We start from the raw sequence: 23,866 nt of genomic DNA on the forward strand, positions 1-23,866 counted from the left end.
GCTATTTAGTAGTGGTGGCTATTTAGTAGTGAGAGCAAGTGCTGGTGATTTTGCAAAAATAGCAGACCTACAAGTTGAGCTTGTAGAAACGCATTTAGACCTGAGGACGATTCTACAAATGTCTTCTAAATCCTGACAGTTTTCTGAAAAACCTCATGTTTCTATGTCAGTGGTTCTCAAACATTTCATGTCAAGGACCCCCATATATGTTGTTCCAGGTGACCTCCCCAGAAGCAAAGATTTGAGTTAAAATGTACACTCTGTAATAATATATATATATATTAAAAGATTTGAGGCACATTTTCACGATTTTTCAAAAATAGCAGACCTACAAGTTCGCACTCGGTGCCGCGCTATGAACTTGTAGGTCTGCTATTTTCCAACAGCTAAAGTATAACTTAATGCTTAAAACACCAAAGGGGGTTCCCGGCTTCCCGCCCAAAATGGCTTAAATTAGCAAATCTGATGGCTCACTTCCTAAAGACCCATACTGGGGGGGAGGGGGGGGTGCACATGTACCACATGACATAGAACAGGGGGGTGAGCCTGAGGGGAGCAGCAGAAACTCTCAAATTATCTTCTGCCATCATTTGTGACATTTTCCCTCCAACTAGCAGCACACCATGCAGCTCCATGGGTGCCAAATTGATTCTTGAACATTCCTCCATGCCTAGTGTATCAGGGCCATCTAGTGGCAAACAGGAGAACTACATTGCAGTGGTTCAGAATATTCAGGACTTTAGAGCCAATACATCTCCCAAGTTTGAATCTCAAAATGCCTTGTAGATGTGCTATTTTTTGAAAAAATCGTGAAAATGTGGTGCAGATCTTTGAATATATATTCTTTGTTATTATTTATGTTGTTCCCTGGAATAATAATATTGTCAGATGGGGGTCGGCGGTCAAATACAGATATTTTTTGGGGTCCTAGACATGAGATATTGAGCACCACTGATATAGAAACATGAGGTATTTCAGAAAACTGTCTTTAGAAGACATTTTTTTAATTTCGATGTCAGGTCAAAATGGGTTAAACTCATTTTTGAAAGGGCTTGTGAGAATAATGTAAGAAGAACAGATGAATGGATTATTAAACTTTGTCATTGTTTTCCCACTAAACCACCTCAGAGGCCCAACAGGGACATCACTCACCTTATCAACCCTTCCACTGTTGATCTCTGACGGTAGGAACTTTTTGCCAATAGGCCTAAGATCACTCTGCAAAGGAGATAAAGTAGAATTAAAATAACCATCATAACAACAATAATAACAACAACAGGGCAGCCACTCTAGATGAATAATTAACCATTTTATACTTTATACTTTGTTGTATACCTTAGGCTTAGTAGATGTCCAAGCTCACAACAACGCAAGACATTGTGACCGTGCACCTTGCATCTGCTATTCTTACTATATTTGCTCATAAATGTTTAATTTTACTAAATGCAATCCATTTTTATGCCTGCTATAATATGCCAAAAGTATGGATTTGATTACAATACAAAAAAATACATAAAATACATAAAAAATACATAAAATACATGAAATATGCGACGCGTTTTGACCTTGTGGATCAGCTATTTTTGGCTATATTTGAATTGAAAACCTGAATAATTTTTAGCAATTTTTTAATTAGAATCCTGAAAAGTAACAATTTTTTTATTGAATTTCAAATGCTTTTAGTTATAGTTATGTTAACTTTATAAACCGTTAACATAACTACAAGTACTAGTCATTTAATACTAGTCATGAAGAAATTGAAGCAGGTTTGGAATTTTAACAGCTGAAATCAACAATTAACCTGGAACTGGGTGTTTTTTCTTTATTTTTCTTAAAAGTGAAGGTGGGGGCCGCCAGTTGCCCACCCCTGCTCTAAGTTTATACACAGCATTTGGCGTGGGGGTGTAGCATCTCTCCATCCACATTTCTGCTGTTAAACATGTGTTCGAGTTCGAGCAGAAAATATTCCGCAGAAAATGGCTAAAAGAAAAAGCATTTTCGGCCTAATTCGGTTTCGGCCCGAATAGGCAGAAAATATATCACCGAATAGTGTTATTATACTATTAATGCATTCAAAAGAGCTGAATAAATGTTTTATGGACCCATAATAGTGATTATTATTTAAGTTAAGTTAAGTTTTGCCATAACATTTTATTTTGCCATAAATCAGGTAGCTTTAAGGTACGGCCATGACAGCAATGGTAGAAAAAAAAAGACATATAATATGAATCATATTCGAAAATTCGGTGTTCAGCCAACTGTTTCCTATATTTGGTATTCGGTCTCGGCCAAGAGTTTCCCTTTCGGTGCATCCCTAGACGTCATGGTACGCCATGACACTTTCATGGACGCTTTCATGGGATCAAACCTCGCACCAGAAGTTCCATGAATACAGGGCAGTGAACGCAGCCGGCTGGACCAGCTCATGAACAAACATTATTTATGAACAATTGCGCCTCATTGTCATATAAATGGGTTCAGGAATATAAAAGAAGACATATCACAGGTTGTTTTCTAATCACTTACGCTTTTCGATGTGCACAGTGAGTACATCATTTTATTTGAGGATCAAAACAGCGGCAGGCCGTTTGTCTCGGGAGGTATCGTGGGATTTGGCCACCAGACAGGAAACGGTGGGCAGTCTTGTGATACTTGGTACGTTCAGAAACATACTTTGTGCTCTTTAGACACCTCTATAGAATTACACAGTGTACACATCAAAAGCAACAGCAGCAGACAATAAAATTAAAGTTATATGTATTATTTTCCAGAAGGGATTACTTTAAGGTATTCAGAAGTATGTGTTTGTTCATGAGCTGGTCCACTGGCTCTCATAAGACTCCAATGCATTCCACTAAAATTCCGGGTGCAGTTTGGCTCCCATGGTGTGACGAATCTGCCATCTGGAATTGCATGGTAGCTAAAATGACGTCGGTTTCTACCTTATTTTTCATATAGCTTGCTTCCAGGCCCCTTCCCTACTTGCTTCACAGGTGTTACCGATACTAACCCATTCTGGGAGGGAACCCATTTTGGTGTTAGCATCATGTTATGCTTTAGCTATTGAAAAATAGCAGATCTACAAGCTCTTAGCGCGCCACCGAGTGGCGCGCTACGAGCTTGTAGGTCTGCTATTTTTGAAAAATCGAAGAACGACTGACATTTTTTAGAATCTGATCTCAGGTCAGAATGGGTTAATCAGACCAGTGTGTCCCCGGTGGAAACCTCGTATGAATCTGATCTCAGGTCAGAATGGGCTAATTAACACAAACACTGCGGCCGTGTGGGCGACAAGTGGTAAACAGCTTGCACGGGGCCGGAGTTTGGGAGATTACTACTCAAGTACTCTCGAGAAACATTTATATTTCAATCGCGATGCGATGAAACATCTGAAATCAGATCTGAAGTTTCCGAACCTCGGATGTCTGATCAGCACAAAGGGACAGCAAAAGAAATGTCGTGAAAAGAGCCAGAGAAGATCCAAATGATAACAGTGGTCTATGCATGCGCGAGTGAGCAAGGCATTGCCCAGCAACCGGTTTTTAGTGGTGCCTAAACTAAACGTATTAGGGATGCACAGAAAGGGAAATTCTTGGCCGAAACCAAATATAGGAAACAGTCGGGCCGAAAACCGAATATGATTAATATTATATTTATTTTTTTCCTACCATTGCTGTCATGGCCGTACCTTAAAGCTACCCGATTTTGGAATTTCGGAAAAAAGAAATGGCAGCAATGGCAAAACTTAAATAATAATCACTATTAAGGGTCCATTAATAGCCATTTTCTGTCGAATATTTTCTGCAGCTGAATACACACACACGTCAATCGCAGACAACAGATGGCTATTAAAAAAACGTATATACACACGTGACATGTCAACAGTAGATATGGATATTTGTGAGGGTTTGTTTTTGTGTAGAGTAGCTGTTTTTGTCTGTTCCGTTTCGTTTTCATTTTTTGTGACTTTGTGGCATGCATGTCTTGTATTTTAAAATGGAAAAAAGCCAACATTGGATTGTGCAGTCCAGGTAGTGAATGAGGCATTACACCCCAGGTGAGGGAGTTTATGTATCGAGAACGGAGAAGGAGATCAGCCGGGGTGCGCACGCTTTTCCGACACACCGAAGATCCGAAGCGGGGGGACATGCGATGCGATGCGATGCGATGCGAAAAAGCGATGGTGCGACATGCGCTGCTCCCGTGCTTGCGGTTAGGGTTAGTTTAGGATTGAGGTTTCGGATCAATAGTATGTCGGAACTAAAGCCTGCAACCGATCAGCCGGAGAATGGGAGCGGCAGGGGGGCGGTATTGCAGTCACTGTACCGCACGGATGTGACGAAAAGAGAGTTGAGCCAGAAGGCAAAGCTCTCGGTCTACCGAGCAATCTTCCTTCCCACTCTCACCTATGGTCATGAAATGTGGGTCCCCCTCCACAGACCGTACGCCCCAGAGCCTGAAGAGCCTTCATGCCTAGGTTCTTTAACGACGTGAAATGATAGGAAGATGGGGAAATAAAGTCCACAAGAAATCACATCAAAGGAAGTCAAATTATGTGTAAGAGGTAACTCACATTGAGTCCAATACGGATGATGTCATTGTGTGATGCATTCTCTGCTCCACCTTTCAGTTCTGCTATCCCCTCGTCACTGAGATACCTGGACGACAGCAACAACATGGCAATGGGTGAGAAGATTGACATAAAACAAACAATAACTATACTATAACGTAAGTTGTAACTTGTATGTTAAACACAACACCAGGCATTATTAAACTAAACATTATTTGGACTGGGTTAGAAATAGAATTAGGGTGAAACTACAATCTCTATGCTTAGCCAACTAATGCATCCAAGGTTCAAGGTTAGCTTTAGGGCCGATTCATACTCCTGTTTTACCGCTGTTTCGGCGCTGTAGTGCCGAAATGATTTCGGCTCGTCAGAAATTTTCAGTAGCACCGAAGAGACGACTTTAGGACGGTACCCCCCCCCCACCCCCGAACCTCAAATGACATCACATTGTAGGCTCTACAGAGCCAAATGACGTCACATTGTAGGCTCTACAGCGCCGAACCGACTTTTATTCGGCTCTAAAATAGGAGTATGAATCGGCCCTTATTGTCCCTTGCAGGAAAATGGTTTGCAGCCAGATATTAGTAAAAACATATACACACAATATATACAAGACTAAGATCTAAGAACATGGCACTAGAGACAGAGAATTCATGACATGCTTTTGCTGTGAAAACAGTCCCTTATCTGTTATCAGAGCATCAAGTATTCTATTTTTTAATACAACATAAATTCAATATAGGGCCTACAAAAACATAGTGGCATTTTATTTTTGTATCTTCTAGTTTTTTTAAAGGTATATTCAGTGATTATATGCTGACCATATAAGGAGTTCCTCCCTGTCCCCAGTTAACCCCTGGGAGTCAAAAAACCTTAGGTTTCGTTTTTGCCTTGGGAGTCGGGACCCAAGCTTTCATCCAATCAGGATAGAGAACCAAAAACGAAACCTAAGGTTTTTTGACCCCCAGGGGTTAACTGGGGACAGGGAGGAACTCCTTATATGGTCAGCACACTCTATAGTAGAGAGGATTATCACAACAAAACAAAAAAATAAGTGTTATTTGAATTAAGTGAAATCACTGAATATACCTTTAAAGCTAGCCGGCGCCTCCCTACATAACATCAAGGCCAGGCAGTGTTACTAAACCACATTGTGATATTATGCCAGCATTTGAAGAGAATGGGTCAATTTAGTTTGGGGTAGGCCTACACTAGACCTAGAACGCCTGTGATCATTTAATTAACTTGGTAAATGTTCATGTATCAGTAGGCATAGATCCCTTCCTACTGTTCCTGAGTTGAATTGAATTATCGGCGGCCTAAATGTGATAAACGCCCATTAAATAATTCCAAAGACGTGGAGTGAAATATATGGTCCTCTAGTTTCATATCCATGTGAAAGTTCTGGCACAAAACGTGTATTTAGTGAATTATCTCCACTTTTTCCAAGAGATGCACACGGACGTCTTTCTCTCCGGGGCGAGAGGGGGCCCGGAATGATCGATGAACTGATTTTACGAATACTTCCTGTTGTTTACCGCAGACGTCATCACCAATTGACCAGGGAAACACAAAAGTTTGGGTCACACAATTGGCATGTGGTGTGATTAATTACCCAGCACCTATCTATCGCAAGGCAATGCGATAGGTGCTGGTCATCAGCAATCCCAGGTCAATTGGTGATGACGTTTGTGATGATCAGATTTTCATAAGTCCAGCTGTCATTCCGGGCCCCTTATCACATTTAGGCCACCAGTTTTACGTCCGACCAGAAATTAAGCAGGACCGTTCTATGGCTCTTCTCTGGCTCTTTGATGAATTGAACATTGTGGACCCCGTTGTAAACAAGTGTAATGCTTAATTGGTTCGTCCACTCACAGTTAACAGTCTCTGTATTGAGTTTGTGCTTAAAATGTACTGTAATTCCACAAACTGTTAATAAATATTTCAATCAATCAATCTGTATGTGAAATACTGTACATACTGTAACTGTATGAAACAACAAGAGCCATTCTAGGGCTAGGCCTACACAAGCATTATGTCTTTAGTTTAGGGTTAGCTGTAGCAGTGGTTCCCAGGGGTCCCTGAGGGAGTTCCAGGGGGACCCCAGCTAAATAATAGTTCGGAATCAACCAAATGGACCATTGTGGGTCTGCAACTCAGAGAGTGTACAAATGGAACCAAATAGACCCGTTATACGCTCTCAGTCTCAGAGTTAAATTAACATGGGTTTTACAATATAAATTGGGGGTCCAAGAGATAGAAATGCCATTAAATGGGGTGTCCGTAGACTAATGCATGTCAAACTGGGGGGGTCCTTGAAATTCAACGTGTTGAGAATCTCTGCTAGAGCCATAGAAATCTTCTCTTATGGGGGTCCCCTGGCATATGTTTTCAAATGGGGGGGTCCGCGGGTTGATTAGTGTCAATGTGGGGGTCCTTGACATGAAAGACTGAGCTATAGTGCATAGCCTTAAAGTCCATAGACTTCTCCAGACTGCATGGTGGTTGCCACTGACAGCTGCTGGACCGTGTATGTATGTATGCACCAGAGAGGCTACACACCATACGTCTGTCTCGCTAGCTGCACCAAACTATAGCATCACATTCGACCATCCATGACTGATTATGTAAACAACCATCACTGATGCTCTGTGTTCACTGCCAGGGCAGTGCTGGCTATAAGGCCGCCAATATAGCCTACATACACGTTATTATAGAGATAAATAACTAACCGATAATAATGTTATATTTACAGCTCGCTAACAGACGTTAGCTACAAAGCTATATACCTACCAGCCTTCTTTGGTCAGCGATGCTTTCAAATCGCTCATTTTCTTCCAAAAAGAATATGTGTAAAAAATAACAATGGCGCCTTATATATTTAATGTCCCGCTTATAAATAAATTACTATGTGATATTGCAATGCACATTATCGACTTAACGCTGTTATAACTTGCTAGTTGTGACTCGTAAACGAACGACTTTACGTTCAATAAGCCACCAATGGGATTCGAGTAACCTTGCGTGACGTCATCAGGCTTTAGGAGATGCGCAAAAGGCAGACTTTCTTCTTCTGCCTAGTGGCAGATGAGCGAGCTGCGGCACATTACTGCCCCCGTGCGGTCTTCAATGGTCCTGCGACCTTAAAGTATAATTGCTTGACCTGCTACTGTTCTGTGTGTGTGTGTGTGTGTGTGTGTGTGTGTGTGTGTGTGTGTGTGCGCGCGTGCGTGCGTGTGTGTGTGTTCATAATGATAGGCATGATCTGTATTATACTAAATTCTAGTCTATCTTTTGTGGAGGATCAACAACAGTGCCTAAAATATTATTACATATGACATATAAATATAGGTGACTCTTTCAGTTATCCATATACAGACATTCACTCTTCTATACGGTTTTATGGTATTTCCTTCATTTTGTTATAGTATATCCTTTAGTTTAGTTTAGTTTATTTCGCACAATAAAAACAGTACAAAAAGGTAACATCAATAAAAGAAGTGTGTGCAGGTGAGAAAAGAAACCCAGGGAGGGCTTATAAGTGGTTCTCACCAAAGTTAATATACAATTTAAACAAATAGTAATATACAAATATTAAGACAAAGTAATCAAACATAGGTATGGAAAATAACAAAAACAAAAACAAGAAATACATTATTTACACTTGTGAAGTGTGTGTGCCTGTGTGTGCGTGCGTGCGTGCGTGTATGCGCTACATTATGTTAAATTGGAGAGGGTAACTTCAAGAGGCTGGCCCTCAATCTATGTTTAAAGTTACAGAGTGAAGATGCGGAGTTGGCAATAAGTATGTGTGAATTCCAGAGTAAAGAACCTCTGACTTTTATGGAGAACTGGCTAAGAGTGGTACGGCTGAAGGGAGGATGAATATTGTCAGATTGTCTAGTATTATAATCATGAACCTGAGAGTTGGTCTTAAAATATTCTTTGAAAGTTGTAGGAAGCATATTTGGAAGGTAAGTGCATTTATATATGAAAGAACAGGATTGTACAATGTTAATGTCATAGATAGACAGTACATTTAGATTTTTAAACAAAAAAATCCTTGAGCTCTGAAAAGGCACTACACAAATTAAACGTATAACTGCGATCTTAATAATCAAAACTATTATTGAGATTATTATCTTATAGTTTACCTGCTGAGAATGTGTCGCAGCGATATAAGATAATAATCTCAATTTCACCAGCATCCTATGAAATAAATATGCCATTAAACATGATGCAGTTAAAGTTCATATGTATTCATTTCTATGGACAGGATTTTGATAACATCAGCTATAGAGCGAAAGACTTTAGCAAGTTGTTCATCACGATGATCAGCTGAACTATATGCGATCATCATCGTATCAATAAACAAGTTTCCAAGCGCTTGAAAGGGATAATATCTACCAAAAGGAAACCTCTGGTGACCTTCGGAATCCTGCAACAGATTTTACAATCAATACAGTGCAGTGATCATCGACTGGCTAATATAGACAGGATTGATACATCAGCTAGGAGCGAAAGACTTAAGCCAGTTGTTCATCACAGATATCAGCTGAACTATGCGATCATCATCGTATATCATGCAGCAACATGACCCACATATTGCGAATGCAGTGAGCACTTACTATGAGACCTAGCAGAGATCTGCTAGGTCTCATAGTAAGTGCTCACTGCATTCGCAATCATGTCTGTGTGTCTGTCTGTCCCGATATACGTCCAAATATGGAGTGTGTTGCATGAATACGTCCAAATATGGAGTGTGTTGCATCAATCACAAACAAATCACTCAGCTCCATATATGGGCACAAAAGGGGCCAGGTCCACATATACAGTAACAGCGGGACAGACACACAGACAGACACACAGACAGACAGACATGATCTGCAGGGTCTCAGCTGCGTTCGCTTCCCGCGTTTGCGCGTCTTAGCCGGTCAGTCTAGAGTATGACATTGACCTATTGGAATGGAGCTCAATGGCAGTGCAAGGTCTGGAACGCACGTCCAAATATGGATAGTCATAGATATGTCATACATGACTGACATCATAGATGACTGATGTCATTGATGACAAATCCGAGGTCCACATTGAATCCACACGGTTATTAAATCCAGGTTCAATCAGGACGTGTGTCTCCTGTCACTGAAGTGTAATGGCGTGCGTGTGCACGTTGGCGTGCACGTTGGCGTGCACGTGCTCGTGCAGCTGCCTCCATGTACGAGTCATCACTTCGGTCCTCTCGTCTCTGGACAGCAACCTGTAAGACAAAACAAAAAGAAACAATACAGAGTTGAGAGCTACTGTATATATCTATCTGAACTGCAGTCACTGGTGTCCCGGTTAGGGGACGATATCAAATAATATATGTAGCGGTCCCCGCCGAAAGAAGGTCAAGACTTGTACTGATGGTAGTGAATTTATTAAGTCCATAAACCACCGTAAGAACTGACAAGAAATTTAAGAACACAAAACAAAATACTCTGTTAGTATTACACATAAAAATTGCCATAGCTCACATTAGCTTAAAATGTAACTATAGCATATTCAAAACATTACAATTCCATTTAAAAATGGTTTTGAGCATCATTCAGAAATTAGAAATACTGTAAACACATTACAATTAATAGACTTTAACCTCACCAAGCACTTATTAAAAGAACTCGTTTTTCCCTTTTAACAGCTGTTTTTAACTCCAAAAGTAATGAAATGCCTCCTTTTAAACCCTTTTAAGTAAAAATATAATGACATGAAATAAAGACCCTTTTTATCCAAATGTAAGAAATGCAGTGATAGCAATCCTTCCTTTGCATGTACAATTATAACCTTTCATTTGCAACACACTTTTACAGAAAGAGTAGCACTATTTATTATTAGCATTAGTGCATTATCCTTGTGTGCCTTTTCTGCAGAAATACGTTTCATTCCATATACCATAACTGAACAGAATGTAAACAAATCAAAAATGCATTTTTAGCAACAGTCCTTTAGCTCCAAAAGTGTTGTGTTGTATGTTGCAAACACAGTCCAAGTGTACCAACCTTATGCCTCTTCGGGGGGTGCTAAAACAATCATTGAATGTATCAATGGCAAACAGTAAAAAGGGCGCGATTTGCTTTTGTAGCAGCAGCAAAAGACGCGTCTCCTCTCTCTCTCATGTCTGGTTATTATGTCATATACTTCCTCTTTCCGGTGCGCAGGTAGCTATGTCCCACAAAACTCCCTTCAAAATAAAAGCATTTGGCTCAAAACTCAAAATCTAAGGAAAAAGACTTGTTTCACAATAAGATCATAATAACAATTTCTGTTCACCCAGAATAAAGAAAAGTTCAGTAGAAAACGTGTTTGGGTTCTTTACACTCCCACCAAAATTATGAATGTTTTCAAAGGTAAAACCATGAATAATTTTCACCAAGTAACCATAGTGTCCTTTCACTGTACCAGGCTTAAACCTTTGCATTGGAAATCCAACCTAGTAAGTCCATCCAAACGTTCACCTTTCTTCAGTCTCTTATCTCCTATTGAGATTGCTACTGGTGAGTGCCTTTCAAGTTGCTATATAGACCTGCTCTTATTGTATACCGGGTCCGTTCTGGGGAAAGTACCAAGTGGAGGTTGAGCTGTGCTGGACTTCTTGTGGATCAGGTGGCTGGGCTTGAGGGTGAGTGATTGTTGACCATCGGGATTGTTCATGTAGTCGCCGCCAGGGAGGGGTCTTCCTCCCACCTTGAGGATACCACCTGTGTCTAGAGAGACATCGTCGTGGTGCATTTTGTTGCAATGTGGTACCTGCTTTCCTTTGTTGACTTGTAGTTTAATTACTTTCTCATCCCGTTTACTCACTGGTTCTGTGACCTCTGCTTTCCTTATCAGAGCTTTTTTAACTTGTGTGTCTCTGATGGACAGATCTGGAATCATATTTTGTGGGGTAAGTATTTCTTCTTTACAGTGGCATGTAGGACCAGTGCACATCCGTGGACTATGACTGAGACTGACTTCAGCAAGCCCTTTATTTTCAGGTAGGTGTGGCCATTGTTTGGCTGCTGGAGGACTCTCATAATGTCCCCGTTTCTTTTTCTTTATGCCATCCTTGATTGTGCACAGGACAATGTCATCCTCTTGTGTCTTGACATCTCCTTTGGTATCCTTAAAGTCTGACTCTCTGGCACTCCTTACATCTATAGCTGTAAGTTCCTTTACCATTACTCTGTGACACAGACTGGAAGCTGCATCATCACGATCACGGTATGGGGTTGAGCAGCCCACGATGCTCCATCCCACATCTGTTTTAATGGCAAAGGGTTCACTGTCTTTTCCTGATAACACCTGTCGGGGGACTAGTGTTCTGGAACAGTTGTATCCAATTAAGAGTCCTACATCACAGCTAAGGAGAGGTGGTATCTCATCTGTGATTTCTGTTAAGTGAGGCCATCGCTTAGCTGTGTCATGGGTGGGTATATGATCACGTTTTACAGGAATACAGTCTTTAGTATATGAAGGGGGAAGGTCAATGTACACAGATGAAGTGTAGCCCCTCACACGGAGACCATATACTATATCACATTCCATGGTTGTGTTCTCTAGCATAGTGGTAAGTTTCAGTTTTACAGGGCGAGTATCTGCTTGTAACTTGCTGCTTACGTTCTTGTCAATGAAAGTGCTGTCACTTTGAGTGTCTAATAATGCGTAGACTAACTGTTCATTCAGTGGGTTTTTAACAGAGGACACCCACACAGGGACTATCATGGAAGTGCTGCGTGACTCACCCACTCTGGTGACATTGAGTGCCGTGGCTGTCGTGGTCTCATTTGAAGCACTTGAAGATGCTGTTGCAGGTTCTCTATTTTCACTTCTGCAGTTTTCATCATGGAGACAGGTAGGGTGTCTTCCCTTGCACACCTCACAAGTGTGGCGGTGTCTACATTGCCTTGCGCTGTGACCTGGGTTTACACATCCATAACACAGCCCATTGTCCCTCACGTACCTCCGTCGATCATCAAGGGACCTTTCCATGAATTCTGAGCAGTTGTAGAGTTGATGATTATTGTCTTTGCACCAAGTGCAGGGGAAGGGGGGTATTGGGTTTACATTGCTAGGTATTTGTTCATCCTCACTCTTCATTGCAGTTTGGGTGTGGAATACATGAGCCTTGTTTCCTTTTATTTGGGGCCAGTCGCATGATTGAAGAGCATGTAGGGAGGTTACAGGGTTGCATGCTATTTCAGCTTCTTTTGAAACGAATTTAGAGAAATCTTTAAAGGTGGGGAAATCTTTACCTTCCATGAGAGCTGCTGAGACATGGCGATTCCATCCTTCTGTGACCCATTCAGGAACCTTCCGTAGAAGCTTTTGGTTCTCTTCACAGTCGCTTAATATCTCTAGGCCCTTCACATGAGGCATGGCTTGTAGGCAGGCGTTTAAGAAGTCGGCAAATGATCTTAACCCTTCGACATCCCTAGACTGTATTTTGGGCCATTGAGATAGCTTATCCCTGAAAGCTCTTTGTACAACAAATGGCTGACCGTAGCGTTGGTTGAGCTTCTTCCATGCATCTCCGTATGCGTCATCATCATTTCGATAAAATGTACCTTCAAGGCATTTGTGAGCAGGGCCAGTGACATATTTCTTTAGATAATAGAGCTTATCAGCTGCAGAAATAGATTTCCGGTCTATGAGTGAGATGAATGATGCTTTCCATTCAATGAAGAGGATTGGGTCTCCATTAAACACTGTGGGCTCTGGCATTGGGAGTCTGTTTGTAGCTATGCTGTCTTGGACTGCTTGGGCTAAATAGAAAATGTCAGTAGGGGGGGATGAGATACCAATGACAGGCAAGGGAGTGACAGTGGGGGGTGTTCTGTTTTGTACAGAGGGGGTAGAGGACACCTCACTCTTGTTGCTCTGTTGTATGGACAATCTATCGATTTCCTGCTTCATTTCTCTGTCATAGACTTCCAGTTTGGCACGAGAGGCTTCAATGTCTCTCTCTGCCTGTAGACGCTCCAGTTGGGACCGTTGCATCTCTAATTCCTTCTTATGTTGATCCTCCAACATTCTTATTTTTTCCTTTTGCTTCCTTTCTTTCTCCATTAATTTGTATCTAGCCTCCTTTTCCGCCAGTTCTGCAGCTGCTTCAGCTCTTTTGACAGACATGTTAGAGTCTGGGTGGGACAGTCCGGAACCTGACAGGGAGGCAGTACCATATATGGAGTATGCATACTTGGGGGTAAGAAGCTGATGGAGAGTTTGTCTTTCACGCTGTGCATCAAAATCCCCATTTACTTCCGTTATCCGTTCAAAGATGATTTTCATGGTATCTCTGGTTACAGCTTCGCATGCGTCTATTTTACACCTTAGATCGGTGGGAGGAGTGACACGTGCTCTGATCTCGTCGTATTCTCTCATGAGCTCTTCCTTTCTTTTTTCAAGCAGGTCTGCCAATGTAGTTAAGTCCTTTTCTGGCATATCAATTTTCAAATTTTCTCTGGATGTTCTTATTAGCCCTTTCCATTGCTCATAGATGCTAAGCAGTTTATTCTCCCTTTTGCTCGCTTCCTCCTGTTGATAGGCAAGCATTTTCTCTGTGGGCGCTTTAAGACGTACTGAACGCCGCGGTGTTGTTGTCAGCACATCAGTGTCATTCAATTTAAATTGAAGCTCAGCAAGTTGTTTCTCAATTGTGTCTTTCAATTCTTGCCTTGCCATAACTTCATGATGTCCACTAGCTAGTAAGCCTCTGTTCTCTTCTATTTCCATTTGTAGCCTTTTTATTTGTTCCGTTATGTCATCCATCTTGCTTATTAGCTTCCTTGACCAACACTCAGCCTTTGCAACTCACTGTCTTGTGTGCCGTGCCATCTTGGATTCCTTAGGCAGCGTGTTGCAGCAGGTGAAGGTGAAGTTCTTACTGTAGCGGTCCCCGCCGAAAGAAGGTCAAGACTTGTACTGATGGTAGTGAATTTATTAAGTCCATAAACCACCGTAAGAACTGACAAGAAATTTAAGAACACAAAACAAAATACTCTGTTAGTATTACACATAAAAATTGCCATAGCTCACATTAGCTTAAAATGTAACTATAGCATATTCAAAACATTACAATTCCATTTAAAAATGGTTTTGAGCATCATTCAGAAATTAGAAATACTGTAAACACATTACAATTAATAGACTTTAACCTCACCAAGCACTTATTAAAAGAACTCGTTTTTCCCTTTTAACAGCTGTTTTTAACTCCAAAAGTAATGAAATGCCTCCTTTTAAACCCTTTTAAGTAAAAATATAATGACATGAAATAAAGACCCTTTTTATCCAAATGTAAGAAATGCAGTGATAGCAATCCTTCCTTTGCATGTACAATTATAACCTTTCATTTGCAACACACTTTTACAGAAAGAGTAGCACTATTTATTATTAGCATTAGTGCATTATCCTTGTGTGCCTTTTCTGCAGAAATACGTTTCATTCCATATACCATAACTGAACAGAATGTAAACAAATCAAAAATGCATTTTTAGCAACAGTCCTTTAGCTCCAAAAGTGTTGTGTTGTATGTTGCAAACACAGTCCAAGTGTACCAACCTTATGCCTCTTCGGGGGGTGCTAAAACAATCATTGAATGTATCAATGGCAAACAGTAAAAAGGGCGCGATTTGCTTTTGTAGCAGCAGCAAAAGACGCGTCTCCTCTCTCTCTCATGTCTGGTTATTATGTCATATACTTCCTCTTTCCGGTGCGCAGGTAGCTATGTCCCACAAAACTCCCTTCAAAATAAAAGCATTTGGCTCAAAACTCAAAATCTAAGGAAAAAGACTTGTTTCACAATAAGATCATAATAACAATTTCTGTTCACCCAGAATAAAGAAAAGTTCAGTAGAAAACGTGTTTGGGTTCTTTACAATATATACGCATATATATATTAAACAAATTGCATATTATCAATGCAATTTGCTTTGTAGCTTCACATCGCTGGTTTCCATTGAAAATGAACGGTATCTTTGTATCTGCCCGTGTCGTGTGAACGCAGCATGAGAACACCAACCTTTGCTGGAGGTGCAGATTGCATTCTTCCTCCAAGGAAACAAAGCTGCTTGCTTTCAGAGCACTTGGCAACGTGAGTTCATATGAATCAAAGATGGCTGCCGCCTCTCCAAAACGGAATGCTAGGAGATGACCGAGGCTGTCGTCGTCTGTGGCAGCCTCACCTCGGCTGCAAAGCTGCTCACCTGAATGACAAATGAATGGATGATTAGTAGAATGTAATGTGGATGAGGTGTGGTATGGGTTTGTTCCGTGATCGTATTGCTTTATAGAGTGTCGCAGTCCCGCCCCCTTTCAGAACGACGTTCATGTTGCCCTAGCATAGACAGTGTACCTCTTATGAAGACAGTTTGGTGTTTACCTAGTGTACCTCTTATGAAGACAGTTTGGTGTTTACCTATAGTGTACCTCTTATGAAGACAGTTTGGTGTTTACCTATAGTGTACCTCTTATGAAGACAGTTTGGTGTTTACCTAGTGTACCTCTTATGAAGACAGTTTGGTGTTGCCCTAGTGTAGACAGTGTACCTCTCATGAAGACAGTTTGGTGTTTAACATCTACGGTGATGACAGGGTTCCATGGGTTTGCGATCATATGACTCTTTGGAGGAATCAAATGGCACACCAAGGTTTTGTTGATGACATCTTGAAGGATAATTCTTCCATTTTTCTGCACCAAGAGCACCTGTTGATAAACCCATGATGTTAGTTGTCTTTTAGCTGTATGTAATCTGAGACCTATCTTAATTACGTCACCATCAACAGCCAATTATAAGTTATAGAGTGTACCTACCACGCCTACCGTACATAAATACCACTACTGGTCCAGCCGACCACAATACTTAATATTACAATAAGTAACTACATCAGTGTGTCTTACCAGCCCTTGGAGAAATGGTACTGATGCTATGAGAGACGGGACCGCTGCAGGGTCTTTAGGCCTAAAAGGTATAGGAGAAGAGAATATCTGAATATACCATACTAATGTAAAAACTATTGATCATTTCATTAATTTGTCAACATTTAGTTCTCGGGTGACCCTGTAGCTAAATGCTCCTTCACCGAATCATTCTGGTAATCATGTTGATTCGTTGATAAGAAACTCCACTCGGATAACCTTTCGGGGAGATGAACATCCCAGGACTGTGTCCCTCGTCCTGCGGTGATGACAGACTGTGTCCCTCGTCCTGCGGTGATGACATGGGTCGCTCGGCTCTTACAAACCACCAGGAGGTGTATTTTAGTGTCCTCCAGACCCCAGAAGGAGTGTGGGGAACCCTCACAATGTGCAGGCCTGTAGCGACATTAAGCATGGGGAACCATCACAATGTGCAGGCCTGTAGCGACATTATTAGAGTGAATATTACTATGCAATGTTATTTGCAACAGTTTCATGTCAAGAACCCCTAAATTGATAACTTATTTTGCCGTGGACCCCCATTTAAAATTATTTTGTGCCAAGGAGAAGATTTGGCTTACATTATATTTGAATTTGATGTTGTGTCAATATTTCATCAAATCGCCACAGAAAACTAAACTAAAATGATTTTTAGAAGAAGAAAAAAAAGAAATGACAAATACAAATAAATGCTGGTCTTATGTACAGTACTGTAAGCTCAGTATTTAGTAAATAAGTAAGTAAACCTCAAACCAAAACTAAAACCAATATGAACTAAACCTAATCTAAGCCTGTTCACAACTATAGCAAAACTCTAAAAAAGAAAAACAAATTAAAAACAAAAAATATAATCTATAATAACCTTGAGTTGTAATCCATAAACAGTATTCTGGTTAACACATCTTGTTCTGCAGCAGAGACCAAGATAACAGAGAGCGGAGCTCCTGAAACAAATAGAAAACATAATATTTCATAATAATAGGCTACTACTAATAATTCTACTACTACTAATAATAACAATAACTAGAAATGCATTCTGTCGAGGTGCTAACTTGCGCCTTGCACACAAGTAGGCCATACATGGCCTACTTGTGCACAAGCAGAGCGCGCAAGTACTGCTACTAACTAATGTCTATTTGCTGTTCTAAATACTTTAGACCCGTTATTGACCTTAAGCCCCTAACCACACCAAAGGGTCAAGATGGTTGTCCCTGAGGTTTGATATGTCTTGTTGCACGTTGACCCACATTGACTGCCTAGTGATTCAACGCATGGAATTCAATGGCCCAAACCACACCAAAGGGTCAAGACGTTAACTCCTTGCAACCGTTTGGACCCAAGGAGTTGCATGGTGACCCTTTGGTGTGGTTAGGGCTTACCAACCTTGAAACGTAACCTTAGTTACGTCACCATCAACAGCCAATAAGGGACCACCCTTCTTACCACGACATACATACATACATACATACATATACATACCACATGAACCCTATAGTACCATCCATATACTGAGCATGTCATGAGTCACCATAGGCAAATATTTGGCTAAAATAAGTGTCAATAGCTGATTTAGAAAAAATAAAAAACATTTTTCACAAATAAAAACTCATTTTCAAAAGCATTTCATTAATACAGTAAAAACACTCAAAGAAATTCCATAATGTAAAAAATATAGCGAAAATAGCAGATCTACAAGCTCACAACATGCTGCATCACTTTCACTATTGGGTCCCAAGGAGGGACATATACTGTACAAATTTCTCTTTTGGGTCTCGAGCTACAACGTTTATAGGAAGCAGTGATTTCTGGAGTTCCTCATCTTACCCGTCAGCCTGTCCCACACAGTGACCAGAGCGTTGTCCAGGCCCACAGCCACGTAGCGGCTACAGTCGCTGACGGCAGAACACACGATCTGATGGGCGTTCTGCCACGACACGTCTGCCTCGCGGTCCACCTCTGGTACACACGCAGGCAAAGAGACACATTTATGAGAACAGGGATTCAAGCTAAAACTATAATCTGGTGGAGTTAGCTGTTTTAGCAGACATAGTTTGAAGGTTATAAGAGGTTTTACCCGAAGCGCTTTTTACTAGTTTTCAATGGTTATTGAATATTTTATTATTATATATTAACCAACACATGTAAAGGGTGTTCAATAGCATTGATTTATGATAAAAAATTAGTTAGGTGATCCCCCCCCCCCCCCCCAACAGCAACGTGGTTGTGTTGTTAAAACTATTCATAATTTGTCAAAAAAAACAATTGTTTTTGTAACAATTTGTAACAAATTTTCTGTTTTTTATAGCTAGATCTATGCAACGTGTTGTGAGCTATTTTCAAATAGCCAAAGTATAAATCAGGGTTAAAGTGGTTAAATTATTCCTCATTTTGCTGGGGACCCCATGGATTTGCTTCAAGGACACATGGGGGGGGCTCCGGTACTCGCTTTGAGAATCAGTGATATAGAGGTTATAATCATATAGATTTATAGTATATTGGATGAGAACTTTCATAGACTATCATGTTTTTAAAATAAATGGTCTACCCAGTTTGTCCTTCGGTGCTCTGCAGAGCCAGTAGTGAAGAAGATCCTGAGTGCTGCTCCACCACAAGCACAAAGAGACAGAAGACTCTGCCGAAAGAAGATCACGTTAACAATGACATCCTTTTCAATTAAATTAAATTGTTTTGTTGTTATATTTCATGTCAATACATTGACATGTATTAAGTATTATCCTACAATAAAATTGGTCATAAAAAATAAAAAATAAAATGGAACATCCTCACATCCGATCTGCACCAAACCAAACCTATGGAACAAAAGGAGACGGTCTGCACACGTACGGTCTTAATGTGCCCAAATAATTTGGTGGTAAAAAAAAATACAGTTTCCACTAATACTTCAAATGGCCATAACAGTGAGTAGGCCTAATACTTCAAATGGCCATAACAGTGAGTATAGGCCTAATACTTCAAATGGCCATAACAGTGAGTAGTCCTAATACTTCAAATGGCCATAACAGTGAGTATAGGCCTAATACTTCAAATGGCCATAACAGTGAGTATAGGCCTAATACTTCAAATGGCCATAACAGTGAGTAGGCCTAATACTTCAAATGGCCATAACAGTGAGTAGTCCTAATACTTCAAATGGCCATAACAGTGAGTAGTCCTAATACTTCAAATGGCCATAACAGTGAGTAGGCCTAATACTTCAAATGGCCATAACAGTGAGTAGTCCTAATACTTCAAATGGCCATAACAGTGAGTAGGCCTAATACTTCAAATGGCCATAACAGTGAGTAGGCCTAATACTTCAAATGGCCATAACAGTGAGTAGGCCTAATACTTCAAATGGCCATAACAGTGAGTAGGCCTATTATTCTGTTAGATTTGAAGGCCCCGTGACGGCCCCTCCACATTGCATTGGGTTCTAATCACCTTCAAGGGTTTACATGTATACTGCGTGGTTCATATTTAGTCCTATATATGATTCAGATTCAAGCTATCACAGCCAATAAGGCTGCAATCACACTGTGCTGTTAGTGCAAACTGAATATCACAGCATGAAATCCTATAGAGAAACATCAGTAAAAATGTGATGCTGCTATATAAATATTTGAAAAAGTTATTCAGAAAACTTAAGTCATGGATTTAGAGGCATTTTTAGAATGGACCTCAGGCCTAACCTGAATGAGTCGATCCATTAAGTCCAGGCAATGCAGCACAGGGCATCAGGAAGTGCATGGTGCCGCTTCTGAAAAACAAATATGGTACAATTATGACCTAAAGATGATTTGAATACGTAAGGTACATTTATTTATAAAGCGCCTTTCAAAACAAATGTCACAAGGTGCTGTACAATAAATAAAATAAAATAAAACAAGAGTGACACATAGATCATCTAGCAGCGATACTAGCTAGCAATACTCAGTGTTGAACCTCAGCATTACTCAAATATAAACCTGAAAGCAGCATCCTGTCCCGTGCTGGTCATGTGGTGGTGTGGTGGTGGGGGGTCCAGGGTGTTTGGAGGTTTGATTTTCATCAGGACAGTAACGGGAGACCATTTCACATCTGTAACTCCAGACGGATTATCATGTGCCTGATGAGAGAAGACAACACGTCTTATTCAATTAAAACTGGGAAATCGTGTCCTTTTATCTAATATTTATATTAGGGCTGGGGCTCGATTAAACATTTTAATCTAATTAATTAGAGGCTTTGTAATGAATTCATCTTGATTAATCACATTTTAATCGCATATCAATATTAGATTAAATGGATTTTGGCATACGATACGAGTGAATCAATGAATTGTGACTGTATACATAAGTTTAAGCGATAAATCTTTTTTTGCTTAAGTACTAATAATGATAATAATAATATCTCAAATTTATATAGCGCTTTTCTGAATACTGCTTTACAAGGGGGACATGAGAAAACTAAAAAAACTTTATTAGGGGAAAAACATAAAGACTATAAGGAATAAAACAGTGGAGATAGCTGGGGAAAGCAACATTGAAGAGTTGGGTTTGAAGGGCGGTGGCATGTCTTTTGGGAAGTGCATTCCAGTCTCCCCGAACGCGTGCCTATGTCAGACCAGCTGACACGAAGTAGCCTGGCTAATAAGCCAGACTTAAATCACACTCACACTGTCGTGTGTGGTATTTAGCCAGGCTAGACACGAAGAGCATCAACTCTGGTCTGGAAACAGCTCTTTTTGACCTGTGACCTCAGTAAAAAGCCTGTCACTTTTTATTTTATACCTCTCCCGCGTAGCGGAGAGTGTGGCGTTGTACAGGAGGTCTCCCCGAACGCGTGCATATGTCAGACCAGCTGAGACGAAGAGCCGTTTCTTTGTCCAGCGTCCACTCTGGTCTGGAAACAGCATTTATTTTTACCTGTGAGCCCAGTAAAAAGCCTGTTACTCCAGTGAACAGCATTTATCTATTTAGACATATTGTAGTTATTAAGTTATTGATTTGATGTTTTTACAAAGAAACATAATGTGTGTTGTAGAGCATCGTTTAAATGTGTCTTAATCGTTTAGATGTGTTTTAGTGTGCAAATAATAAACAGTTTTTCAATGGATTCAGTTTACTCTAGAGGGTACTCTTATTTTGAATAGATTCGCCAAAAACACTGGTGTGCATTCCACAGGGTTGGTGCGCAAACTCAGTTCACTTCACTCCAATGGCGGCTCTCCTAAAGATCGTACAACACAAACATTGCAGAGACTTTAGTTGTTGCTGTACAATACTTTAAAACAGTTGAACGCAGTAACGCACCATTGAGAGAGTGGATTGGGGAAAGGATAGTGTTGAACTCCTAACACTATGGAGTATGGACCAGAGCTAAAAGTGTTTAAAAAGAGAACTCCTAACTCAACTATAGCGAGACGACCCTTAGCTCTCTCTCGCAAGGTAGGTAAACCAGCGAGACAATATTAATATGCTATAACTTACATAAACTTAAACGTTCTGCAAACTAGTGTTATTTATTATCAGGATGCACTGTATGTTGGCTAACTGGCCAATGTGTAGCCTAAGATTTAGACTCGTAGAGGTATTTTCCGATTCTGAATCGTAAAATACCTCGACGAGAGTCTAAATCTTAGGCTAGCCAATGTGCATGTCAGACAAAGAGCTTACGACATGTACATATTAAATATTTTTTTAAACTGTAGCTAAAGTGTTAAGGCAACCGTGTTTTTAGCCGTGTTATTAGCGATCGTGTTTTTAGCCGTGTTATTAGCAACCGCTAGCATGGCTGCATACAACACTAGATTAAGTTCCCTCCAAAGTTGTGCAAATTCGCGCTTAACCCCGCATTTCTACCCGTATCGTTTTGAAAGCTAGCAACAGTCTGTTGGCTTGTGTCTAATTTAAATCTCACAGAAAGATCTATTAATAATGATATTTTGTAAAAAAAATAAAACTGCCATGTTTATGCTAGGTCAAGTTGTTTAGGAGCTAGTGCTCCAGCAGAGTGAGCAGACCAGTGTCGAGTGAGCTAGGATAAGAATTCCGGTAGACTCCAGCAGAGGTAGTGGCGAACACATCAGCAAGAGGTGTGAGACACCTATTCGTTTTATAAGCTCATTAAGCTGTAGTTTAAAAAATCCAATTAACCATTATATCATTATTTTAAACCAATACAACATTATTTTGCTATGCTGCTTTCTTGTGACATGACATGAAACAAAGTTACAACATGTGATTACATGAGTGAGTACATTATCTATTCTAGCTAAACACATTCACTGCCAGGTATGAATCAATTAATACTAATTATTTAGCAATCAGCCATAAATAAAGCTTGTAATGTTAATTATCTACCATGATAGATTAATTGCAAACACACACATCCTTGCTTCTGGTGACGGATATTATTTTAATGTGTGAGGTATCTTTTTTTTATGTGTGAGTTTATTTTCTATTTTTTTTTAATAATTCCTGTATGCCTGTCTACAGATGTAGATTATCTACATGATCTGCTCTGCAAAATCAGTGTAATTGTTACTGTAAAATAGTCTTTTGTTTCTTTTTTTAACAGATGCATCATTCCATATTGACCGCCCCTAATTGTGTAGAGTTCAGCCAATGTACAACCTGCTGTACACTGTACCACTGCTGTTGGTGTGTATACTTCAAACCAGCCAGTCGTGAAGCGTTGCAGTACCATGTAAATGCTCATATTAGATGTGCACTCAATTTTGAAGGTATGTATAAGCAAAAAATTTTTAGAGAGTGAGGACAATGTATGTCTGAGTGTACTGTAGAGAGGAGGCATTCCCATTATCATTCAGTATTCAGACTGTTTGCCTTGGCCAGGCAGGGTGTTATTCATGCACTCATTTCATCCACTGTAACTCTCGTTAATGTTGGCATTGATACATCACTGCTTCAGCACTTGGAGCTAATCAATACATTTTGAGTTGAGTCCACGTTTCCCAGGTTCCATCCCTGCAACGCATGCAATGTGTGTGTTCAGATTGCCAGTAGTCTATGACAGATGGCTTGCCCCTTAAGTACATTTGAAATGTAAGAACGCTTCGTGAGTTGGTGCTGTGTGTATAAAGTATATACTGTATATGTATTTATGTCATAATATTGTATGTCTCTTCCCCCCCAATCCCCTAGATTATTGCCTCATTAGATGTGGTCTTGACTGCAGAGACGCAGCACACTATCATTGTCCCTGGTGTGAGAACACCCTTTTAAGGGCTGATGCCATGAAAAGACACTTGGTGAAATGCAAACTCCATTCAGGTCAGCTGTTCATTCCTCCTCAGTCCCCCAGCCCTTCAGGTCAGCTGTTCATTCCTCCTCAGTCCCCCAGCCCTTCAGGCCCTGT

General features: G+C 40.4%; 2 protein-coding genes across 4 annotated transcripts in view; both read right to left on the reverse strand.

Annotated features, from left to right (window-relative positions):
- tdrd3 (tudor domain containing 3) overlaps nt 1-7,541 on the reverse strand; it is a 44,119-nt gene extending 36,578 nt beyond the window's left edge. For all 3 annotated transcript variants that reach the window (XM_080770129.1, XM_080770130.1, XM_080770128.1), the window contains exons 1-3: nt 7,367-7,541; nt 4,574-4,658; nt 1,153-1,218 (exon numbers count right to left, since the gene is read on the reverse strand). In XM_080770129.1, coding sequence (XP_080626255.1) covers nt 1,153-1,218; nt 4,574-4,658; nt 7,367-7,404 — 189 coding nt within the window. In that variant the 5' untranslated portion in view covers nt 7,405-7,541. The remainder of the gene's footprint in view (nt 1-1,152; nt 1,219-4,573; nt 4,659-7,366) is intronic.
- Nucleotides 7,542-9,277: 1,736 nt separating this feature from the next.
- Nucleotides 9,278-20,555, reverse strand: wdr93 (WD repeat domain 93; the record flags this gene model as incomplete). The annotated part of the gene is made up of 10 exons (XM_080762518.1): nt 9,278-9,830; nt 15,612-15,795; nt 16,138-16,294; nt 16,490-16,550; nt 16,718-16,903; nt 17,370-17,451; nt 18,332-18,463; nt 19,053-19,139; nt 20,197-20,264; nt 20,473-20,555. 10 exons carry the CDS (start codon nt 20,553-20,555, stop codon nt 9,713-9,715), a joined length of 1,158 nt encoding a protein of 385 aa, XP_080618644.1. The 3' UTR covers nt 9,278-9,712.
- Nucleotides 20,556-23,866: the final 3,311 nt, after the last annotated feature.

This window comes from Protomyctophum bolini (assembly GCF_963924005.1).
Source record: "Protomyctophum bolini genome assembly, chromosome: 1".
NCBI classification, from domain to species: Eukaryota; Metazoa; Chordata; class Actinopteri; order Myctophiformes; family Myctophidae; genus Protomyctophum; species Protomyctophum bolini.